The sequence below is a fragment of the Ambystoma mexicanum genome, chromosome 8, assembly GCF_040938575.1.
Source record: "Ambystoma mexicanum isolate Mex_15411 chromosome 8, UKY_AmexF1_1, whole genome shotgun sequence".
Classification (NCBI taxonomy): Eukaryota; Metazoa; Chordata; class Amphibia; order Caudata; family Ambystomatidae; genus Ambystoma; species Ambystoma mexicanum.
Window position 1 is genome coordinate 1,130,966,510 of NC_090929.1, and position 17,935 is coordinate 1,130,984,444.

Genomic DNA, 17,935 nt, shown 5'->3' on the forward strand with positions numbered 1-17,935 from the left:
ATAGCGGATATCCATTATGTTCTGACCCAGTTGAGGGCCGCCGGAGCAAAACTTTCCTTTCAGAAAGCACAGTGGTGTAGAACCCGTGTTAATTTCTTGGGGCATGAGATTACTCCTCAGGGTCTCTGTCCCCAGGAAAAGAAAGTGGAAGCACTTCAGAAACTGAAAGACCCCACAACTCTGCGGGAACTAAGGAGCCTCCTTGGACTGACTAATTACAGCAGGAAGTTCATTGAGGGCTACGCAGAGATCACCAGACCCCTGATTCATCTCTTGAAGGGGGGGGTCAAGTGGGAATGGGGTCCAGAACAGGCTGAGGCAGTAAGACAACTCAAAAGAAGCCTCTCACAAGCACCCTGCCTAGCTTACCCTGTCAGAAACAAGGAGTTCTTCCTTGAGACAGGGTTCTCTAATACGTGCTTGACGGCAGTATTATACCAAAAGCATGACAAGGTCAATAAAGTAATCTCCTATGCGAGCAAAACCTTATCCTCTGTGGAGGAAAAATTCAACGATTGTGAGAAGGCTCTCCTGGCGAAGGTGTGGGCATTGAAGAATTACCGCCCGTTTATCCAGGGGGAACACATCATCGTGGAGACTCCACACCAGCCTCTTCAATATCTCCAAAGTGACAGAATCCGGGCCGGAAATGTAAGTAATTCCCGAATTACTTCCTGGATTCTGTCAATGCAAGGCTTTCCTGTGGAGGTCAGATATGGCCAAAAGAAGAAGAGTCCCCTCGCGCAAGGTCTGGCTGACTTGCATCATTGTGCCAGAGAAAACTGTCTCGAGGACGAAAGTCTAAAAATCAAGGACAACATGGAGGCATACCTTAATTCCCCACACAAAGTCTTTGAAGAGGACAAGTGTGAGGGAATGCCCACTGTCTATGTGGATGGATGCTCTTACCATGTTGACAACAACGGGGAGAAAGAACTGGTGGCTGGCATAGGGAATGCATGGGTGAAGGAGTTCCCAGAACCCTCCGCCGGATACAAAATTGGTCCCCGAAGTAGTCAGGTGGCAGAATTGATGGCTGTGCATTAGGCCATCTTCACTGCTGTCCAACATCAACTCCACGAACTGGTCATAATCACCGATTCGGATTATGTACGGAACGGGTTCGTGGAGCACCTGGTTAATTGGAAAACCAGAGGCATGTTATGTGCTAATAACAAACCCCTGAAACATGGGAAGTTAATCCAAAACATTGATGATCTGGTCACCTCGAAGGGGATGACCATCTACTGGAAAAAGATCAAGGGTCATTCCAAAGTAGAGGGACCAGACAAAACTGGAAATGACTTAGCTGATCATCTGGCCAAAACCGGGGCCATCCAAGGGGATCTAATCGAAATAGAGTCCCTGTTGGGGGAAATCCAGGTCACTGCTATCACTAGGTCCCAGACAAATGCTCACAATGATATCTTTCAACTGCCCAATGGAGCAAGGAGACCCCTGATGCTGATTTGATTACAGCTCAGAAGGGGGATCCAATTATTGGTAAGTTTTACCAACACCTTGAGGACCCTGAGAACTTTCTCCTGACGGATACCAATTACATTGGGAAAGAGGACCTAAGAGTGTTGATGAAATGTCCAAAAATGTTCCGAATCCAAGACGGTTTGCTGGTAAGGAAATCCAAAGCTGGCCACGATCAGTGGGTGGTTCCTACCTCATTCCGAAGCCTGATGTTAAGTCACGCCCATGATGCGGCCACCGCCGGTCATAGAGGGTTTCACACAACACTGGAAATATTAAGAGAGGTTGCATACTGGCCACACATGGGGCAGGACCTCGACCAATACTTGAAGGGGTGTCTTGTGTGTGCACAATTTCAGCCATCATCTCCCACACACCGGGCACCTCTACAAAAGAGGGGAATGACACTGCCATGGTCAGATTTGCAAATCGACTTTGTAGGCCCTGTGTTTCGCTCGTCTAGAGGAAACAAGTACATGTTGACCGTCACATGCTTGTTTACCAAGTGGGTGGAATGTCTCCCAGCCCCAAACTGCAAGGCAGAAACTGCAGCTGCCCTGATGATTAACCACATCTTTTCCCGTTTTGGTCTACCTCAAAGGATTGAGTCAGACAGGGGTAGCCACTTCACCAGTGAAGTAATGACAAAGATGTGGGAGATACTGGGGGTCAAGAGGAAGTTACACATTGCTTACAGGCCAGCTTCTTCTGGAGCAGTGGAGAGATACAACCGAACCATTGTGAGCATATTAAAGAAGTTTGTGGCAGATTCTGGGCCAAGTTGGGATATCTGATTACCTCTGGTCCTAATGGCCATCAGATCTACCCCTTCATCTGCAACCAAAATGTCACCATTCGAGTTGATGACTGGGCGCAAGATGGTGCTTCCTCAGCATTTGCTCTACAGGACCCAAGAGCAGACACTGATAAATGCCTCCACAACTCATGAGTATGTGGAGAATTTAAGGAAACACCTCCAACATGCGTTTGCTTATGCTCAGCGGAATCTAGAAAGATCAGCTGATTGCATGAAAACCCACTATGACCTGAAAACTTTCCGGAAGGAATATAAGGTGGGTGATCGGGCCTATCTATACAATTTCCAAAGGAACCAGGCCAAACAGCGAAAATTTTTGCCTACATGGAAGGGACCCTTTGAGATTATAGACAAGATCTCCCCTGTGGCCTACAAGATCCGCATCCCCAAAGGCGGTTTGGCAGAGGGGGAAGACAAGTGGGTCCACATACACCAGTTGAAGTGTTGCCATCCCAGGCACACTTTGCAGCAACTGGAGGAGTCCTCTGCAATCCCAGAGGGTACCGCTCCAGAGTAATTCAATTCCAACCCTAAAAGATCCTACATATAGCCTATCAAATTCTGTGTTTCTCAAGTTTATGTGTTCCTGTCTCTTAATTTAAAAAAAATGTGCATGTTCATATCTGTTGAGTTCTAAAATATATATGCCACCCCAATATATCAATGGTGGGGGAGAAATGTCCATGAATAGGTATTGCCGCTTTTCCTTTGTCGTCCTAGGAGAAAGAAAACCTGGAGACTGGCCTAGGAGGACGATCCGGAGACCGGGAGCAGAGACCCAAGGGACCCGGGGTACCGCCCAATATTCCCATCAGGACCGGCGAGGAGAACCGATCGATCAATACCGGATGGAGGAAAAGATGCTGAACTGTGCCATTTGCAGAATTGGAAGAAGATTATGCGGACATACCAGTGCGTGGGTCATCACCTTTTGGGCACCCGACTCCCCATCGACTCAAATTCAAAGTGCAGTCACGTGGGGGGGCCTTGTTGGGTGTCCTGACCCACGTTTGAGCTATCATGCTGCAACATTTGGTGCTGTGGGCTTAGAAAATCCAAGATGGCCAAAAAGCCCACATGTGCGCCAAAATCCAGGAGAACCACACAGTTTGTGCACACTAAAATGGTTGCCTAACTTGCCACCCACCAGTGCGAGCAGGATGGGCCGGGGTGCCATGAGTGAAATGTGTGCCAAAGGAAAAACCGCACTTTAAAATTACCTTTGGTTTCTCTGAATGCCAGCTCAAAATGCCTATTTTCAAACATTGCAACACATCCAAGAATCTCACTGAACACCAGCGGACATCTGGCAGAATGAAGTATGTGTGCATACTAAATCTGGGAAGTTGAAGAGCCCCAAAACAATGTTCATAACAAGACTGGCTGAGCTCTGCAGGTCTGCAGCAGCCTAACTGAAACTGGATTTAAAACTACCAAAAATCGAAAATGTTTAAATTAACTGAGTGACCTACTTTTGAGTATCACATAGTTTGTAACTGTTAAAATGTCATAGTTTTGAACTTAGAATCAGCATTCTAGCTGCATATGTAAAAATTGTCTTGACTTAAACTGGGGAACAAAAAGTGACATTTTACCTGAAACCTGGCTTAAGGAAACTGGAATTCTGCCAGACAGCTACCCCGACAGGAGTGGGGGCTTGCCCAACAAATGCATTCCCAGGCCTGGCTGCATTCTGTTGCTCCTGCCAAAAGGAGGTCACACACTCTCTGATTGAATTACCAGGGGATTGCAAGAAACTAAAGAAAGGGCCCAGGCAGATGGTTTATTAGGGTGGTCGTAAATGGCTTCCTTTTGAACAAAGCCCTGCCTTGACTCAGGCAGATGGTTTATTGGGGGGACCGTAAAACAGCTTCCTCTTGGCAGAAGCTGGGAGGGGCAGGGTCTCTGAGCTTGGCAGAAACTGGATAAACTGGTTTCTATACCATGTGACCTGAAAAGACACACCCCTGTTGGCCAGAATATGATTCTAAGAAAGATGTATAACTCACAGTGCGGACTTGTCAAAATTATTTAAATGATACCATAATTCTTGTGATTTTTCGGTGCACGTTTTAAGACGCGTTGGGAATTTGTGTGATGTTCTGGGGCAAAACCCCGCTATTTATTGACACCACAGACTCTGTGTTTAAGCTAGAGACATGGGAATTTACTGGAGTATGTATGGACAGGCCGTGTATATGTGTATAATTTTTAATGAAAAACCAATGTTGCAAAACCAGTTAAAAAACGCAAAATGTTGCCAGTTCTGAATGCGAGCTCTTAGAAACATCAGAGTTTGAACAGAGTATACCTCATATGATCCGTGATGGGTGCATGTATTTTCAAACCACTGTGTATCTATGAAATATGTCTTTAGGTCAAATATAGATTTGTGTGTAATTTGACAGGGGAGTGTCCTTTCTGCAAGCCATTAAATGACATCATTCTGACACACAATCCTGTTCTCCAGTGAGAACGCAAAGAATTCTCCAACCTATCAGAACTCTGAAGGGGTTGGGCCTAGAAAGCTAGCCACTCCACCCACTTTCAAAACACATAAAAAGAGACTGCTGGGACAGGTAGGGACATTCAATTCCATTTGCTGCGGAGCATGCTGACCGACGACTTCACATCCAGAGATCCTACACTTAGACTTCCAAGCTAAACAGAGACTACAGAACTTTGAACCAAGAAGGCCCACTGCAAGCAAAAGTATTTGTCAGCAGGCCCAAAAATCATTTGCAGACTATCAACAGCCGGGCGAGCTGTTTGAATTCCCTGACTAGAACATTGCCGGGACCGGTAGCAGTGTCCAGGAGCCGTGCAGATCAGCGCTGTGTCCGGAGAAAGCGGGACCAGGAGCCGTGCAGACCGGTGCTAGACCAGACCAGCAGAACCCAAGATCCAGGAGCAGTGCCGGTGACCCAGAAAGCAGAGCTGTACTCGGAACCGGAGACCAGATCGCTGTGAAGTGCTGTGCGCAGTGACGGGATCCGTGACAAAGTCGCCTTCCTGTCCAAAATCTCTTGTGAGTACTCAGCAAAACTCAGAACATATCCCTTAGTTTAATATAATATAATTCAATCTATTTAACCTAAGTAGAACTGTCACCTGTCATTTTCTAGCTGCAAGCTGTAACCTGTCGCTTTGAACTTTTAAAATTTGAAATCCGAAAAACTACCTTTATTTAATCGTCTGTATCTCTGGAACCGTTTGGGCTAGGAACTCGGTTTAACTTTCCCCTGAAAGCCTAGAATTCCAGCTTTTCAACAAGCTTAGAAACGACTTGCTTCTCCTTATACTTTTGCCGTAATCGTGATTCACGCATTCGCGAATTTTGCCGCGATTCACAATTTGGTTAAAAATCCAGCCACGTGTGAAAACAGCAGCTTCCTTGATTTCCTTTGCCAAAAATTCGTTCAACCTGCTAGTTACTCCTAGATCCTTGCTAAAGTGAGCCTGAACTCATCCCAAGTATATTTCACTCACCCTGAACCTCCTAAAGGGAATTAAAACCATTTTCAGCATATTCCTCACTTCATTGCCAGCACATATAAAAGCATTTTGGGCCTGTGTTTCAAACTTCTGTAGTCTAAGCTTGCTGGGGTGAACTGAATTACATTTGATTGCATTTCTAAGAACTGTGTGCTCTCCTCTTCATTTCCTTACATTGCATAAGGGGGGGAGTGGATTGCCAGAGAAATGTGATTACATTGTTTTGTTGAAATCATATTGAGTATTTTCTGTATTGCATTTTCATTCAACATTGCATCCATCTGAAACTAGATAAAGCATTCTCTACCACCTTATTCTTCTGTTCCTATTCCCAAGCGTGCTACCTCATCCTTTATACTACTCCTGGGTAATCAAATCAGTTTATTAGTTGAACATTACCCATTGTTGTTAACTGCTCATGTTCTGAAGTGTGATATTAATTATTAATTTATTATAAAGTGTGATATATATATATATATATATTGTTTACATTCTCAAATAAACCGTTTAAACTTGCAAAACAGAACTACTTCTTGGCTCAGTGGGGTCAGAGGGGTTCCAAGAGAGGGGTGTTATGTAGGGGTAGTCATCCAGAACTCATGAACTGGACATAAAGATATATCAATAAGGGTTTCCATTCAGTATCCCAGACTAGGCATTGACTTAGCTGTAGTGCTGGATTGAATCCTCTTACAGTCCTTATTATTTTTATGGCTAGTGTAAATTGAAAGTGATGTTGATCATACAAGGAAACAGCATTTGGCCTTAAAAACTACAAAGAGGTGGTTTGCAGACTTTACAATGGGCTAGATGATACATTGTTATACAAATGCCTTGTAATCTCTTAGGGCTAGACACATGAGACTTTGAATAGGCAGTTTAAACACATACTCCTTGGCATTTAAGGCTTTAGTGTGGTTTGGTGCACATTTCAGTAAAAAGGAGGGTGTTTTTATATCAAGGCGAGCACCTCCTTTTTGCCCTCTATCCTCTGAGCATTCTATGTATGATATGATATGATACAATAGGTTATTTATAACGTGCTTAATACCCAGAGGTTTCTAAGAGTGGACCCGGGGATCGAACCTCTGTTGCTCTGTGTCGTCTTGATTCCAAGGCTAGCACGCTGCCCCTGAGCTATCCTCCTGTTTCCCCCAAAATATAGCTATAGCTCCAATGCATCCAGGAGTCCAATGATAGTTGGGTGGTATGCTAAACAAGGTTTCTTCTGAAAGTAGGAGGTCAAGACTGTGCCCGCGGATTGTCTCTGACAGTTTTATGTGTTGTGTTCTAGCTGGCCTGCGCTTATGGAAGAGGCACCAAAGTGTAGATATCTCAGATATAATTATTTAATTTATTTATTGAACATTTGTAAGGCGCCTATACACAAGTGTTTCAAGGCGCCACAAGACAAAAAAGGCGGGAGGGAGGACAGAGGAACAACAACAACAATAAAATGGTCCTACTAATCCTTGTGACATTCGGACCATGCAAGTGCAGTGACAATAACTGCAGGGGGAAGGGGGAAGGACAGGGCAGAAGGGATGGGATAAGGGAAAGAGAGGATAGAAGTGCAGGAAGGCTGGGCGCCTAGGGGCTGGGCAAGTACTGAGGGGATCCCAGGAGGGCAAGTGCCAGGGGAGGAAGTGATAGGGATTAGCAGTAGGAGGACGGGGTGGACCAGATTCAGGCTGGCCAGGGAGGAGTGCCCGATGGGAGAATAGGGGAGGAGGACCCGACCCCTGCAAAGCACATAAGGGAGCAGGCACCAGTCGCAGCAGCAGGGGGACATTAACAGGGGAGGTGGAGAGAGAAGGAGGAGGAGAAAAGGAAAGTCTTGAGGCGTTTCTGGAACTTAAGGTGATCCAGCTCAAGTCTGAGAGGGGCAGGAAACCTGTTCCAGAGGGAGGATCCTGCCGAAGAGAGAGATCTACTCCCCACTCTCTGCTTGGAGAAACGTCTGATCTGCAGAGAGTTGGAGCCAGAGCACCTAAGGACTCTGGCAGGGAGGTATTTAGGGAGAGAGAGTTGGATGTAGCAGGGTCCCAGGCCCCAGAAAGCCTTGTGGATGATGCAGAGGGTCTTGAATTTGATCCTTGCAGCTACCTGGAGCCAGTGGAGAGGTTTAAGGGAAGGAGAGATGCGGTTCCTGGGCTTGAGGCCAAGGATAAATCTCACAGCCCTATTCTGGATTAGTTGAAGAGGGCGAAGGGAGGAAAGAGGTAAATTGAGGAAGAGGCTGTTGCCATAGTCCAGCCTAGAGAGAACTAAGGCTCTGGAGACCTTGAGCTTCTGGAGGAAGGTGAGGAAAGGGAGAATGCCTCTGAAAGTTGTGCTTCTTGGCATGGTCCGTGATGTGAGGGGAGAAGGAGAGAGATGAGTTGAAGATGACCCCAAGGATTTTTTGCCACGCAGGAGGGTCAGTGAGTAGAGGGGGCACATTCAAATTTGAATGTGAATTAGGTTACTTTCCTGATCTGTACCTATAACTGTTAAAGAGGTCTGTAACCTTTGGCTCTCCTGAAGGTGTGAACTACAACTCCCATTGGCCCTAACAAGGATAGTCAGTGGTGAGGGATCATGGGAGATGAAGTCCAAAACATCTGGAGAGCTGCAGGTTGCAAGACCTCCTCGGCACGCTCTTCTACACATATAAGTAGTCCCCTCCATTGCCAAATATCACCCATAGCAGGAATCCTGGCCTCTGTTATCAACTATCCATTGCAATGTTACTACTCGACCTGTCCACTGCATTTGAATTGGTAGACCAGGACAAACTATGCAATGCGCTTTAATGAACTTTAACTTCTCCTCTGATCCCACCCTCTCGGTTAAGTCCTTTCTCTCAGAACGCACCTCTAGAGTTTCCATTGGTGATGAGGCTGCTGATCCAATCCCAGTACCCCTGGGGTACCCCAAGGTTCCTGCCTCTCACCCACCCTATACAACACATATACTAATCTCCTGTTTGCAGCCCTTGATGCCATGGGCGTCATTTACACCAACTTCGCAGACAACACACAGATCCTCATCCCCATTACGGGAAACCATGATCTAGACACCAGTAATATCAACAAGATTTATGCCATCATACAAAATTGGATGGGCTCTAATAACCTTTGTCTGAACGACAAAAAAACTAAGATTTTCATGGTAGGCACCCACTCCCGACTAAAAAGTCTTCATGCCGACTACTCAGCCATTACCATCAATGGAACGTCCATCCCAGTACTCAAATTGGTACTCTATCTCGATACCAATCTTACCATGACTAAACATACCAGTGCCCTTTCCTCTGCTACAGCCTACACAGCCAAACACATTGCACTCAGCCGCCAATTTCTCACCCCACAAAACTGCCTTACCCTAGCTCGAGCCCTCATACTCTCCAAATTCGACTACTGTAATATTCTCCTACTAGGAACTACAAGCACCAACTTGGCCAAACTGTAACTGCTACAAAACAAAGCCCTTCAGGCAGCCGTAGGATTAAAAAGATACAGCCATAGCCCCCATATTAGGAGAGGAGTACCCTGGCAACCCATCCAAGCTAGAATCCTATTTAAGTCACTGGTCATCACACACAAATGTATTACCAATGACGCCCCTGCCTGCCTTTGTCACCCAGAAAAGCTCAATTAAATCCCTCAGATCAGGTTCAAGCACTCATCTATTTGTCCCGAGATTCAAGAGCTCCAGGGCTGGGGGAGCCAGCTTCCCAGTAGCCGCACCTAAGATCTGAAACTCTCTTCCCATGCACATTAGAAATGAGCCCTCTCACCAGCGCTTCAAGAGACGTATCAAAACATGTCTCTTCAACAAATGCCAACCCCTAGTCACCTCATTCGGTCACGCTGAGCACAATGCCTCCCCAGTGCCTCTTCAAACTACAGTAAATAACCTGTTGTATAATAACTTTTACTGTTTCTTAATATGTACTGTCTATACTGTAACTACTTTTGTATCACTATCTGCCTGTATGTTTTGAACTTTGTAACCAGATAAGCACTCCATGTAACCTACGCCGTGATACCTCTGGGTTTGGGTGTGCAACAAATACTATAAATAAAAAAATAAAATGTTGCTCTCTTTTGAAATGTACATCAGTAGTGGTGTGACCCCATGTCTTTCTTTCTTAGTTTTGACCTATATCTGTTATGCCAGGGGTCTGCAACCTTTGGCTCTCCTTTTGTGCTTGGACTACAATTCCCGTCTGCCCTAGCCAGTAAAGTCAATGGTAAGTGATCATGGGAGTTGTAGTGTAACACATCTGCAGAGCCACAGGTTGCAGATGCTTGTTTAAGCTGCCCCTAAAGTTAGTTGTATACTTTTCTTTGTCGTTTTGCTCCTCTATGCCTTTTTGCCCTTCTTTTCTCTATTGTTTTTTTTGTGTATTTATATGAGCCTTTTTGCTTCCGTCTCAACCCTTTCTGCCCCCTAAGTGATCATTCTTGTGAACTACCATAAACAAGGGTAATCCACCTAGGCTGTCTTTCCTGAACAGCTGAGCCCTGACTAGACATTGATGCTGAGTGTTCACATTTTTCTTCTTCTTAAGGGGTTTGTGGTTCTTAGCAGATTTTGGAGTAAGACGGGGGAGGGGTCATTGTTTGGACCTTACCCAGAAGGAAAGTGTATATGAATGTTTAAAAAGAAATTGGGAACATAGATTCATATGTCCTGTTTCACTCTATATTTTTACGCAAATCAGATCTAGATAGAGCCTCCATAGTTTACCTGTATTAATATGATGCCTCAACTTGATGTTTTGCCCAGTGCCCTGCCTCCTGGTTAGTGCATTAAATCTTAAGGCGACAGAGTATACCCTGCATAGTAACAGGGCATTGCTACAATAAGGGAATTCAGGAAGATGCATAGAGCTTAACCAGCAATTCAAACTCCTTTTTTTCTCAGATCAGGCAGGTTATTTATATTGAGTTAATTGCTTTTAGTTGCCCTCAAATTCCCGCAATTGTGACATTTTTGCAGAAAATGAACCTGCTTGGTGGTGCATGGATATGTGCTGGACATATTTGCACACACGCATAGCTGTGCTCTTGTTGCACATGCATGCCAGATGGTACTACATAAATGTATAACTCCAGTGTTTGCAGCCATTCCCATTAAATACATAAACCACTGATAAGACTTTTCACCCACAGATGATGACACCCGGGTTCCCATTGGCAAGGAACGAGCCTACATCAATGCCAGCTACATTTGCATCCCAGTGGCAACAGAAGAATTCCAGTACATCTCCACACAAGGGCCCCTGCCATGTACCATGGACGTCTTTTGGCAAATGGTCTGGGAAAACCAATCAGATGTAATCGCCATGATCACCAGAGAGCGGGAACGCGGGAAAGTCAAATGCCATCGTTACTGGCCATCAATTCTTCAAGAGCCACTGGAGCTGAGCAGATATTTCCTGACATTGGAGAACTACCAGATTCTGGAGTATTTCACTATACGAATTATCAGGATCATGGAAAAGCAGGTAGAAAGAAACACTAACTGTGGCATTTGGAGCATGCTACCATCTTGTCCTTCATCATAGTACTTCTAGTCCCTAACAATCCCGCATTATAGTCCTTCTCATTCATCACTTCTTCGTCAGTGCTTTTCCTTTATCAGTGTCCTTCTCCTTCATCGTAGTCCATATCCATCATCACAGTCCTTCTATGTCACAGCTATTTGTCACAGTCCTTCATCACTGTCCTTTTTCATTATAGTCCTTCTTTTTACATCATATCCCTCCATCACAGGCCTTCTTTTTTATCACAGTCCTTTTTGTACATCACTGTCTTCGTCTCAATCCTTTTCTTTCATTAAAACCTTTCTCTTTTGACATAGTCCTTCACCACAGTCCTTCTCCTTCATTGTCCTTCTCCTCTGTCCCAATTACCCTCCTTCATCATGGTCCCTTTCCTTCATCAAAGTCCTTCATTCTAGTCCTTCTTTGGCACATGCGTTCTGGTTCATCACAGTCCTTATTCATCATAGTCCCCTTTCTCCCCAGTCTTACATTACATTCCTTCTCCTTCGTCCTAGTTTTTGTCTTTCCTTATAGTCTTTTGGCCCAATCATTCTCCTTTGTCACAGTATTTCTCCTTTGTTACAGTTCCACTCTTCTTTTCACAATCCTTCTCCTTTGTCACTATCGTCCTTTTTCATCATGTTCCTTCTTCTACATCATAGTCCTTTGTCACAGCTCAGCCCCTTCACAATAGTCCTTTTCACAGACCTTCCCTTTGTGACAGTCCTTCTTTATCACAGTGCTTTCATCAGTCTTTCTCCTTCGCCCTAGTCATTCATCTTCATCATAGCTCTTCACTTTCATCACAGTCCTGCTTCTTTTGTCAAAGTTCTTTGTCACTGTGTCTCTATATCTCTTGCTTACAGCCAGCAGACCTCACCTTGGCCCTGCTGCCTTCTTGTTCTATTTTGAAATGCTGGGTGATAAAGGGATGTACAGCATATGTGTGTTATTCCAAGGGGTGTTAGTTGCTTGCTTGTTGCTAATTCCTAAATGGAGCAGTGTGTTTCACATCTGTGTCTTTGTTTTCTTTCAGACCGGGGAGGCACGTATGATCAAACACCTGCAGTTCACCACTTGGCCTGATCATGGCACACCAAGCTCTTCAGAGCACCTGGTCACCTTTGTCCGCTACATGAGGAAGATTCACCATTCCGGGCCTCTGATTGCACACTGCAGTGCTGGGATCGGCCGCACTGGAGTGCTCTTGTGTGTTGATGTACTCCTGCAGTGCATAGAGAAGCAGATCAATGTAAGTTCCAGAAAAGAGTGGTGTCAAGCATAGCTGACTGATAATGCTCTGCCAAAAACAGTAGATACTCTGGGAGATGGTTCTTCTGGACCATAGATGTAGATCCCAGATTATCCACATTACATATTGAGCAGTCACATCACATTTTGCAATATGCTGCTCCATTACATGGCACTCCTCCTAAATTAATTCAGAAAAGGGTTCCACAGAAAGTTGATATTATATACTCTGCTGCTGAATGGTATTTAAGTAATAAAACATGAGAACCATGGGTATAATATGCACCCAATCATCATTAAAATGGGTCCTGCAAAGGAAGAGGGACCTTACAATCCTGCTCAAATATGTTGATAACCTTCTGATTTGTCAGTCATCAGCCAATGCTAGACCACATAGACTACTTTCTGGATGCTGTTCCTCCTGATGTCACCGCAACACTTAACAAATGTAATCCAAAGGCCATGTAGCCTTAGATAAGAGCATTATTGCCATATACTGCAGCAGTTGTGGATTGCACACCCCACAATTCCATTGAACAGGATAGATAGTCCCTTTTGGTATTAGAGTGGGAGATTGTGTAGCTAGTTTCAATGCTCAAGAGTTTAACCACCTGCTTATGGGCCAGGTCCACTCAGCCTTTTATCCACCCGATGTAAAGAAAATGAGTAAAGTGGGATAGGATACTATTATCACCTTAAATTTCCAGCAAGGTGGAGCAGCAACTCCCTTGCAGTTATTTGATTTATTCATTGTTTTTTGAAGTGTGGGCCTGGACATGTCGAACAAGAATTCAGTACATAGCAAAGAGGTGTGTGGCCAAATTACACACATGCATTTAAAGATTCAGGAAGGTGTGGTGGTGTGGTGGGGCAGAAGGGGGAGACAGACTAGTAGTTCTCATTTTGCAATGCTTTTATTTAAAATAATAAGAAAAAGGCCTCACTTTCCCTCTGCTGTGCGTTTTTCTGCCTAACAAACCTATCTAAGGTGCTTATTGTCAGTCTGTAAAGTCCAAAAGTAAAGTCTGTCTTTGGACCAAAACTAAACTATGCCAACCTTACCACTAAGACAAAACAACTAAAGACCAGGAGAATGACTCCCTTCTCCTGGGGCGGCTTTCCCAGCCTTGTGATTGAGAAATTAACTAAATTACCAGAGAATGACTCCCTTATCATGGGGTGGCTTTCTCAGCTCAGTTTCTTATAGTAAAGAATCCTCAGATAGCTCCTTTTCGCACAAGTTCGTTGAGTTCCTAAATCGGTCTTTTCCAACCTTCTGGCTTCCCTCTGATGTTGAAAGATTCCTTTTATCAAATGTGAGACTGTGGAAGGAGGAGACTGACACACAGGAGGCATGCGTTTGTGCAAAGACCTTTATTTCATACCAAAAGAAAGAAAGACATCTATCTAACCCTAACTCTAAGAAGGGTTTCCCTGCCTCACAATAAACTAAGGAAGTGTAAGAATGTCTGTAACAAAAAAGTCCACTGTCTTGCATCAAAATCCTACTTCTAACCCTCACACGTATAATAACACTAAACTGGATTAATCTCTTCAGGTCCTAGAAAAATGACTCCCTTTTTCTGAACGGTATGGTTTGCAAAGTAGGGGGAATGTCTGTTTTCTAGGCCATTCTCAGGCTTCTCTTGACAGTCTATTGTGGTTGGGGAATGTCTCTTTTCCCCAGGCCTTTCTCATGCATACTTGGATAGTTCACTGTGTTTGGGGGATTTCTCCCTTCCCCAGGTAGTTCTCCTTAGGCTTCTCTTGGCAGTTCACTGGACAGCCATGGTATGCAAGCGCTGTCTTTTTTCATGTGCGGGTTCCAGACCCCTTCTTGTGCTTCCTATTGATTATTCACTAGGCAGCTGTGGTGTACTCTCCTACCAGGGGCTGGCTTTCTCAAATGTTGGTCCCACACCCCTTCTTTCGCTTCTTATATGTAGGTCCCAGATCCCCTGTATTGACTTCTTATCTCTATGTCCCAGCCACTTTTATTCAGGCTTCTTAAATGCAGGCTCCAGACCCATTCGTACAGGTTTCTTAAGTGTGTTTCGCAGACCCCTTTGTGTTGACTTCTTAAGTGTGGCTCCCAGACCCCTTCATATTGACTTCTTAGGTTACCCTTTTACAATGGTTTCTCAAGTGTCCCAGAGGTCCCGGGGCAGCCCACTTACCTTCTCTCGGGGCTCCCGATCCTCCTGAAGCTCCTCTCAGCTGTTTTCTGTTTTAGCACTGGTTTACACAGCTCTGCCACTCTCCTGTGAAGCCAACAAGCGTGAACCTGCTTGCAGGCAGTGTGCAGTGCTATTCTGTGCCCAGGCCTTCGGTCTTGCTTGTTCTTGGCACGCCGCACTTCGGCCAAGCAGGTAGGGACTCTGGAACTCTCCCTGTTTTGTCCTGGTCACCAGCTTGTATCTCAGCTCTTCCTGGTGCAGACAAGGACCTTTGCTTGCAGTGCCTCTGAGGTGGGACTGACAGCAACGTTATTCCCTCTTCCATCTTTAAGCTACTTGTGGCTGAATGACTAGACCATTCACTGTGGTTTTTTGAGAGGTTGGTTAGAAATCGGTGTATTATCTTCATCTATAACAGAGAGGTATGGTGGAACGTATAGTATCAGGGGGAAGGCAAAGACAAAGTGGAATGAAAGGTGGGTGAATGTGTGTTTGCATTGGCTGCCAATGTATTCCCTGTTTTCCACAGGGTGAATCCCTCCCCATGAAATCCACCTGCTGAGTACCACCCCCAGGGAAACTATTGAGTAGTGGCCTCACCTCCCTGGCCTCATGGAAAGGTTCTCCCCGTGGAGGAGCAGGGACGACATCATGAGATTCACATTAATGATCACCTTGCTCACTGCTTATTTCACTAGAACGTATGTGATGCCCAGAGTAATGATTTGTCGGGTACTGCCTTGGTTCTTCTGTGGGAGCTACTGAACCCCACAGACCCACAAAGGAAGTAACATTATCAACTAACTGAAATAGTTGAGCCCAGAACACCCCTGAGGGAAAGGGGAATTGGATAAAATAAAAAAATCTGATTCTGGAGCTTCAACTTACACTGAAATCTGCATGGAATGAGAAAAAGACCAAACATAAGTGTCATGAACTGTCGCCTGCGTCCATTCTGGACTTCGTGGTCCCTGACCCATAGAGGACTGAATGCCCTGATCCTCCCAACATGGCCGCCTGACACAGAACCCAGCTTGCTAGTCTTTACCCGCCATGCTCAACGTTCTACTAAACAGACACCCCCCCTGCGGCTCTGCGCGTCTCAACGCTACCGCTCGCTGTAGTTGGACCTGTGTTGCCGGAGTTCGCTCGGGGCTATCTTCAGTATCCTGTTCCCCGATTCCTTGAATCTTCCTCTTTTCCTTCCCTTTCATCAAACTTACCTTTGAGCCTCCTTCCTGGATTTTTGCCTGAACTCGGGCCACAGCGTTCTGTGCCTCCGAGCCCGCACATTGTTCCTCCCTGGTTCCCGTCCTGGACATCTGAACGTCTCCTGGAGTTGGATTACTATCCTCACGCTGGACCCCGGAGACCTGTACACGGGTTTATACAAATCCCGGAGCGTGTGAAAGAAATCATCAAAGAAGGTCGCAAGCAAACAGGAAAAACAGGTTAGAAGGGGAGAGACTTGTGACAGATTGAGACGCCTAAAAAACGATACAGATACAGAAATGGAAGCCGCGGTTCAAGACCTCATTCGAGGTATGCAGGAACTAACCACAGAAGTCCAGAAACTTAAGGCAGAGAATGCTGCTTTAAAGCAGTTAGTCTTGTCTCGTGACTCTGCAACTAAAGAAAGTGTGTTATTGGGAGGAGTAGTGGACAAATATGATGGCTCTTCAAAGAACCTTTGTGCCTTCCTTGATTCATGTTTGGTGCACTCCACCTTTAAACCCTACTACTTTTCCACCCCAAGAGCAAAGGTGGGGTTTATGATCTCACACCTCACTGGTAACGCCTTGACCTGGGCAACCCCCCTAGTTAATTCAGGCGACGCCCTCCTGGATGATTATGATGGGTTCGTGGAAGCCCTAAAAGCCATGTTTGATCGTCCAGAGCAGGTTTACAGTGCTCAAGAATGATTACTTGAATTTCAACAAGGATTCCAGGATATACTTACCTATGTGACCCGCTTCAAACAACTTGTGAAGGAGGCTGATTGGTCCCAAGAAGCCAGTTTCACCCACTTTAAAAAGAGGCCTGAATGAAGAAATAAAGGACGAGTTAGCCCGAGTAGCTCACCCAAGCTCCTTCCAGACCCTCATGGACCTTTCCCTACAAATCGGCTTTCGAATCCAGGAAAGAAAGGCGGAGAAAAAGAAGTCTAAGTCAACATTCCAAAAGGCTGCCACAGATCATCCTTACAGACCAGAGCCCGCAGCTTCTCCAACCTTGGATCCAGACCCATGCAACTGGGGGCCTTCCGGGGACCCATTACCCCACAAGAAAGGATGCGCCGTATTCACACTGGTCTGTGCATGTACTGTGCCTCCGATAAACACCTCATGAGAGAGTGCCCTATCGCTCCTCCACGGCGTTCGGGAAAAGCCAGTTCCCGATCCTAGATGGGGCACAGTTTCGGGAGAAAGGTGTCTGCTCCCCATCAATTCCTTCCTTGAACTCTCCTGGACAAAATAATCTTGTGATTCTATAGACATTCCTATCGCCTTCCAAGAAAGAATCTTAGCCCATCCTGGTATTAGTGGATTGCGGAGCCATGGGCATATTCATAGATCATGATTGGGTTACTACTGGCAACATTCCACACGAAACAAGAGAGACTATGCAACCTGTTGAAGCTATTGATGGAAGACCCCTGTCTTCAGGACCCATAACCCTTCAAACCAAAGAGATTCTTCTTTCTATAAATCACCACCAAGAGAGGATTAAATTTGATATTATAAGATCTGCCCACTATCCAATGGTTCTGGCATCCCCTGGTTACAGAAGCATAACCACTACATCAATTGGGCAGCAGGCTCTTTGTTTCTTGGTTCAGAATATTGTATGTCCCACTGTTTGTCCCTAGACACCTCACCAAGGTCCTCTGAAGACTCTCAAGAAACTCAGCAAATTCCATTCACCCTGTCACATCATCCGGATTCCCAGGGCCTACCAGGCTTACACCGATGTATTCTCAACAGCCATTGTGCAAGCTCTACGACCCCACAGACCTGAGGATTGTGCCATTGACACTGAACCTTCAGCCGCAATACCTTTCGGAAGAATGTTTATTTTGTCAGAACCTGAAAAAATGGCCCTCCGGGAATACCTGGATACCAACCTAGAAAATGGAACTATTCGACCATCCAAGTCCCCGGCTGGCGCTTCCCTTTT

At 45.5% G+C, this 17,935-nt stretch overlaps 1 protein-coding gene across 3 annotated transcripts in view; it reads left to right on the forward strand.

Moving 5' to 3' along the window:
• Window positions 1-17,935, forward strand: part of FRMPD2 (FERM and PDZ domain containing 2) — an 878,187-nt gene that overhangs the window by 850,898 nt on the left and 9,354 nt on the right. For all 3 annotated transcript variants that reach the window (XM_069611181.1, XM_069611182.1, XM_069611183.1), the window contains 2 exons: window positions 10,957-11,291; window positions 12,367-12,582. In XM_069611181.1, the coding sequence (XP_069467282.1) occupies window positions 10,957-11,291; window positions 12,367-12,582 (551 nt within the window). The remainder of the gene's footprint in view (window positions 1-10,956; window positions 11,292-12,366; window positions 12,583-17,935) is intronic.